This window comes from Mytilus californianus, unplaced genomic scaffold (assembly GCF_021869535.1).
Source record: "Mytilus californianus isolate M0D057914Y unplaced genomic scaffold, xbMytCali1.0.p SCAF_1, whole genome shotgun sequence".
NCBI classification, from domain to species: domain Eukaryota; kingdom Metazoa; phylum Mollusca; class Bivalvia; order Mytilida; family Mytilidae; genus Mytilus; species Mytilus californianus.
In genome coordinates this window covers 110,314,843-110,321,462 of record NW_026262581.1, presented here as the reverse complement: position 1 = coordinate 110,321,462, position 6,620 = coordinate 110,314,843, and the positions used below count along the sequence as shown (strand labels likewise).

The 6,620-nt window shown below is 33.2% G+C and overlaps 1 protein-coding gene across 1 annotated transcript; it reads left to right on the top strand.

The window, feature by feature from the left end:
- Nucleotides 1-255: 255 nt before the first annotated feature.
- Nucleotides 256-3,070, top strand: LOC127738682 (salivary glue protein Sgs-3-like). The gene is made up of 2 exons (XM_052250019.1): nt 256-325; nt 2,025-3,070. Exons 1-2 carry the CDS (start codon nt 256-258, stop codon nt 3,068-3,070), a joined length of 1,116 nt encoding a protein of 371 aa, XP_052105979.1.
- The last annotated feature ends 3,550 nt before the right edge of the window (nt 3,071-6,620 follow it).

Below are 6,620 nucleotides of genomic sequence, written 5' to 3'. Positions count from 1 at the left end.
TTTTGTGTAAATTACCGATCTGATAGGTCAAGCCTTTAGTTTTTATTATGTCGTGTTTTACAACGCTGCATGTTCCACGTTAAATCACACCACATTCTTAATGTACCTGTCTCAAACCATCAGCATGTTATCAAGCAGTTTTCGTTGGTTACTGCCTGCTATAATTGCTTTTCGTTTATTATTGTATTTTAAATAATGACGTCGGTTTTCTCCTTTGAACTGCTTCAAATATTGGGGTTTTTTTGTGCCTTTTATATGGGTTCTGCTCATTACTGGCACCCTGAAGTTGTTCACATCGTTACTGGATTTGATTGTTGTCTCACTGGTAATCATACCACATATCATAATTTTCATAATGATGTTTAAATTATAGTTTGCCAATTTAATTCTAATTTTATTTTATGTGCATTAAATCCGATAAAGTTAATGATTGACATTGCTAATACATGATTTATTTATTAGTTGCAATATTGTACTTTGAACTAGCTTCCAGAAACTGCGAGTTCTTTTTGATCAGTATACTCTGTGTCTTGTGTCAATTTGTAAGTAGTTGTTTTTAATGGGGTTTTGTTTTTATAATGTTCTATTATGTTGTATTGTCTCAGATAAGGCGGAAATGCTCGCTCTCAAACATTTTAATATCACCATATTCTTTATAGGCCTGGTCATAGCAAGGAGCTTGTAGCCCTGTGGTCGCTGTTGGTTGCTGTCAACTATAGTTCTATTTAATGTTATAAACCTTAAATGGTCTTCTCTTTGAATAGTTTCACATTGTGTTATCCAGGGACATTTTATAACTCTCTATGCGGTATAAGTTTAACTCATTGGTGAAGGCCATACGATGACTGGTCTACTTTCTTGTCCTGTGATCTTTTGGTGGATAGTTACTGTTGTCTCATTGTCTATCAGGACATCTCATTATTTTTATATAACAGTACCCGCGACACTAAAATATAAATAGAAAAAAATAATAAAACTATTTGAACATTTAGATATGTTGCAAAATCCTTCTGTATAAGAACATCGAACATATACATGATCTGACAGTAGTTGTAAAAAAAAACATCGTTAAACAATTAACGAAAACATCCTACTTAAGTTTGAGAGGACCTCGTAAGTTTTAACTTTTCTCTTCAGTAAAATATTGCATCGGTATTGCACATAGGCTGAAGACTAATAATTGTAGAAATCAAAATATCGGAAGAAATTAGAAGTTAATATTACGATCATGTTTTCAAAATTCCTTAATTTTAGTTTCACAATCTGTGCCAATATAATAACAAGTAATAAAAATTTTAAAACACACTATTGAAGTCCATTGTCACAATCTTAAGATGATACATAGACTAAGTATACGTTCTGTGAAAAAATAAAAAATAAAACAAGAATTTATGTCACAATCCCTTTTTACAATTTGTTTGAATCTCTGTACACAATTTGAGAGACAAGACAATAAACTGAACACTTTAATGCATACCTCCAAATTGTGTGCAATAATTTTATAAATAAGGAATTGAAACACTAAACTCAAAATGAAAAGGAATTAAACTGCATCGATTGGACACGAAATCTTCAGACAGTGATGAAATGTCTAGAAAATCCCATTATTCTATGTCATCAAAATTTTTATAACCATATCTAAATAACCAAAAAATCAAGGATGATGATATTTTTTTTTCTTGAAATAATTTTTCTACACTTATCTTGCACACTGAAGTTGGAAGCATACTTTGGTCGGTACCGTTGCTGGTGAGATATCTTGACTACATTTGCTCAGATATTATGTATGTAATTTTAGTAAAACTAAAGATGCAACTTCCATCAGGCAAAGTTTTTTTTTCAGTTTTTTTGTCTGTTTTACAGTCTATGTTAATGTCCATTGGCGTTGATGAGCAAAAACATGTTATGGCTATCTGATCGTATGATTGTATGTATCGAAATGAAATCGATATAATCATACGTTTTTATTAAACATTTAAGCTTTAACTTGTTAGGCTTTTTTTTATAAGATGTATTTATTTCAGGAAATCCAACTACAATACCCACTACAACCACAATTACTGTTTTTACTACACGCACCACTACAACGACAACAACCACGCCTGTTAAAACAACAACACCAACAACAACCACACCAACCCCAACAACAACACCTACTACACCAACAACGACTACTACAATAACCACGCATACAACAACACCTAGTACAACCATGCCTACTCCAACCACGCCTACTCCAACCACGCCTACAACAACAACAGGTACAATCACGCCTACAAAAACAACACCAGCAACAACTACGCCTACAACAACAACACAAGCTACAACCACACCTACAACAACAACACAAGCTATTACCACGCCTACAACAACAACACCTGCTACAACCACGCATACAACAACACCAGCTACAACCACGCCTACAACAACAACACCAGCTACAACCACGCCTACAACAACAACACCAGCTACAACCACGCCTACAACAACACCTGCTACAACCACGCCTACAACAGCAACCATGCTAACCACGCACACAACAACGACAACGCCTATCACAACAACCACACCTACTATAAAACCTACTTCAACAGCCACGCCTGTTACAACACCTACACCAACTTCAACGACCATGTCTACAACAACACCAACTACAACGACTGCAACGACCATATCTACAAAAACACCAACTACAACGACTCTGCTTACAACAACAACGTTATCTACAACAATGCCTACGACCTCAACTAAACCTACTCTTAGTATTGGATTGCCTTTAACAATTACTAAACCTACAACGACCAACACTAAAATTTCATTAACTACCCTTGCTTCGACAACTATATCTACTAAATCCAAGACTGCTTCTACAACAACAAAAAATATGTCTAATACAAAGAAGACTGTGTCTTCAATATTCATACCAAGTACAATCGCAACGTCAACTGCAACCAGCATTAATTCACATACAGCCACGATCTCAACCACCAGTCCTAATGTCATCTGGAACCCTTCTACAACAACCACAAGAACTTCACTAACTACTCAGAAAAATGATAATGGTTTGTAGCATTATAACTATAGTAAATATTAATTTATTAAACCGTTTTCATATACACATCCTAAATATAGACTAGTCATTAAAGAATTAACTGAACAGCCATCATTCAAATAACAAGGTCTATAGGGCTGTTTATATAATTTAACATTATGAAATAATAGTGAGTACCTACTAGTATGTATTTTTTTAGATTCCTTTTTTTTAATTTGTAAACCACATTTGACAAAATAGATTTATTTCACTGCCAGTAATTCTAAATTGACAAATTCACAATCAACGTACAGCATAATTTTAAAAAAAATAATAGGCTTTTAAAAGTAATTTATATTTTATCTTATTTTATAAATTGCATCTTTATAAGCAAAAATGAGTTGTTCGTTGTCCATCTCACTATTTAGGATAAACGAACACAGTAAATCATTGACTGGTATACGCGGTATGTGTTCAAAGTGTTGTCTTTCTGAAATTTTATTCAAATTTCTTTTATCATATACTTGCCTAAGACTGTTAAAAATGTTTTTAGTCAATTTATCTGCTTTTTATTATGGCCTTTTTGAATTGAAATTAACCACTATATTAAAGCAAAATATCGGGTTATGAGAAAGAGGCATGCATGGATATACATGAGACATGACCCAAAAGATACACTTGGAAATAACTATCGATCAAATTGAAAACGAAGCTATTCGTTTTTTACAGATACGCTGGTGAGATTGTCGAAAAATTTGTAATATCAATTCCGTAATCTAATACCAAGTTGAACAACCCTATGTCCTCCAAAATCATTGTAAGATGCCATATATTCATTGTGATGTACGGATATTGTGTCGGTTATGGCAAAAGTTGTTTATGATAGTTTTACTTGTCTGTTTACCAACTATAATTTGTGTCGCCATGATGGCAGACTGTCTATACCGTAGCAAAACATAAGATATACTACAAATAACTCAACGAACAGAGCTCTTATATAGTCTTTCATAACTGGGTTTAAAACTGGTGAATTTTTCATACAAATTCGATAATTCATTACAAAACAAAAGACTACAGTATATAGGATAACATCTTAAAACAAAACAACTATAACTGGACATCACTAAAGACCATTAAAAAATCAAATTTAGATCGAAATAAGTGGTAAGGATACAACGGGGGGGATAATAAAGCGTGTGGCAAAGAAAACCAGACTACCTCATGGACAAAACAAACAAAAAAACGAACAGACATACAGCATTTCACAAATTAAAAAAAAAACACAATGTATGCTCTTTTCAATTGTTTCCTCCTTACGGTTGACGCATGATGCACTAATCACAAACACTTAGGGGATAGAAAACTCAACCTACGTTCCTTAAAACAAATTCTTGCTCAAACCTTTTAACTATGAGTTCTTGAAAATATTGGTGAAATGGTAGAACGTGCATGATCGAAATGCGAAATAAGAGTTTGAAATATGAAATAGTCGCCCAAATAAAATGTTTCAGACACCAACTTTAATTAGTACATTAAATTATTAAATTTACGTATTAACATATTAATAGCTATTCAGATGTATGCCATCAATTAATTGAGATAATTTTACAATTACAGATAAAGATAACTGCAAGGATGACCCCTGCCTGTATGGGGAATGCATTGAACAAGTTAATGGTTATATTTGCGAGTGTAATATATTATTCAAAGGCAAACATTGCACTAAAAGTAAGTATGACGGGATTATAAACAAATGAAAAAAAAGCTTCAAGTATTATTCTTCGAGCTTTGATTTTTAAAATAAGTACAATGAAAGTATTTCTTTTATTGATTATGTTTTCATTTTATATGTAAAAAATAAGGAGATGTGGTATGTTTGCCAATGAGACAACTATTCATATAGACCAAATTACAACGTTTTATACTTTTGTTAGGTGACCCCACAGTCATCAACAAAGAGCAAACCCGTAACCGTATAGTAAGCTGGCATGACAAAAAATAAGCGGAGGATACCAAAAGGGAGAATCAAATCTCATAAGTCGAAGAGTGACCTACAAAATCATGGCATAAAACGTAAAAACGACGAAAAGACAAACAAGTCTACGAAACACTACATAAAAATCTAAAGACTGAGCAACAAGAACCCCGCCAAACCATCAAACGTGGGTGATATCAGGTATTACGGATTGGTAAGCATACCCTGCTCCACATATGACACTCGAGATCGTCGTGTTGCACGTGGTAAGTACAAATTCGGTAATGTGACAATCGAGGAAAAGAGAATGGGAAAATGGATCCAATTGGAACCTATTGGGGGTCACGCATTGTTGTCAATATAATGGAATTTTATGCGACTGTCATACAAGTGAGAGGTTTAGCTAACTATAAAACCAGGTTTAATCCACCATTTTCTACATAAGGAAATACCTGTACCAAGTCAGGAATATGACATCTGTTTTCCATTCGTTTGATGTGTTTTAGCTTTTGATTTTGCCATTTGATAAGGGTCTTTCCGTTTTAAATTTTCCTTGGAGTTCGGTACTTTTGTTATTTTACTTTTTGTTCAATAACTTCCTTGTGAGAAGCAATCCTCTGTCAAGGAATTCATTACTGAAAACGCAAGCTCAACTTGGAGATATATACTCATTATACATATTGTTACATAGAAATGGAAAGTTGAAATCATCTCTTTTGTCATAAAGTTTTATTCGCAGCCGGCCCTCATTGTCAATTTCTAGATGTAAGTTAAGATATGAGGCAGACTCAACTGAATATGTGATATCCTTTATTTCAAGTTCAATCGGGATAAATGAGTTCAACATAGTCACCTAATTTTGAATTATTAAGTGAGCGGAGATCATCTATATAACAGAACGTGAGGTTGATGGATATTCAAAATGTGAACCAATTCAAAAGAGATAATATACAACAACAATGAACGAAAAACATGTACGACTGAACGCAACAAATGACAACCACTGGATTTTAACTTAAATTTCATTTTAAATTGTTTTTGTGCTTTACAACACGAGCTAAAGGAATAATTATATATGTTGTGTACAAATTGTAATGTTGTACACATTATAATTTGTACAGAATTTTTGTACAAGTTTTCACTATTTTATGAACCGCTCAACACAAATGGATGATACAAGCACAAAGTCTTTTGTTTTGCATAATTCTGTCATAATTCTGTCATATTTCCATGACTACATTATACAGTCTAGTTCTGAGCATTGATACAAAAAAAACTTTATAAGAACACAAAATGACTTTTTATGGATATGATTTTAGTATAAGGAGAAAAATAAAAAATAGAATTTTAACCATTCAGGTGTCCTTATTTCCAGTTATAGGATATGGAAAATAGCGCTAAATGTTAATTTGAAGTATATAAATTTGAATTTAAAACATTAAGCTGATAAATTTTTGAAGATAAACTGTTATCACCTGGTGCAAAAAGGTATGTTTAAAAAAACTTATAATTTGTATTATGCGGGAAAAGGGGAAGGGTAGACTAAGGCCGTTGCCTCCCCTCTCCCGCTGAAGGTTAATGTTGTCGCTCTGCTGTTTACATATCTGTGTTCAC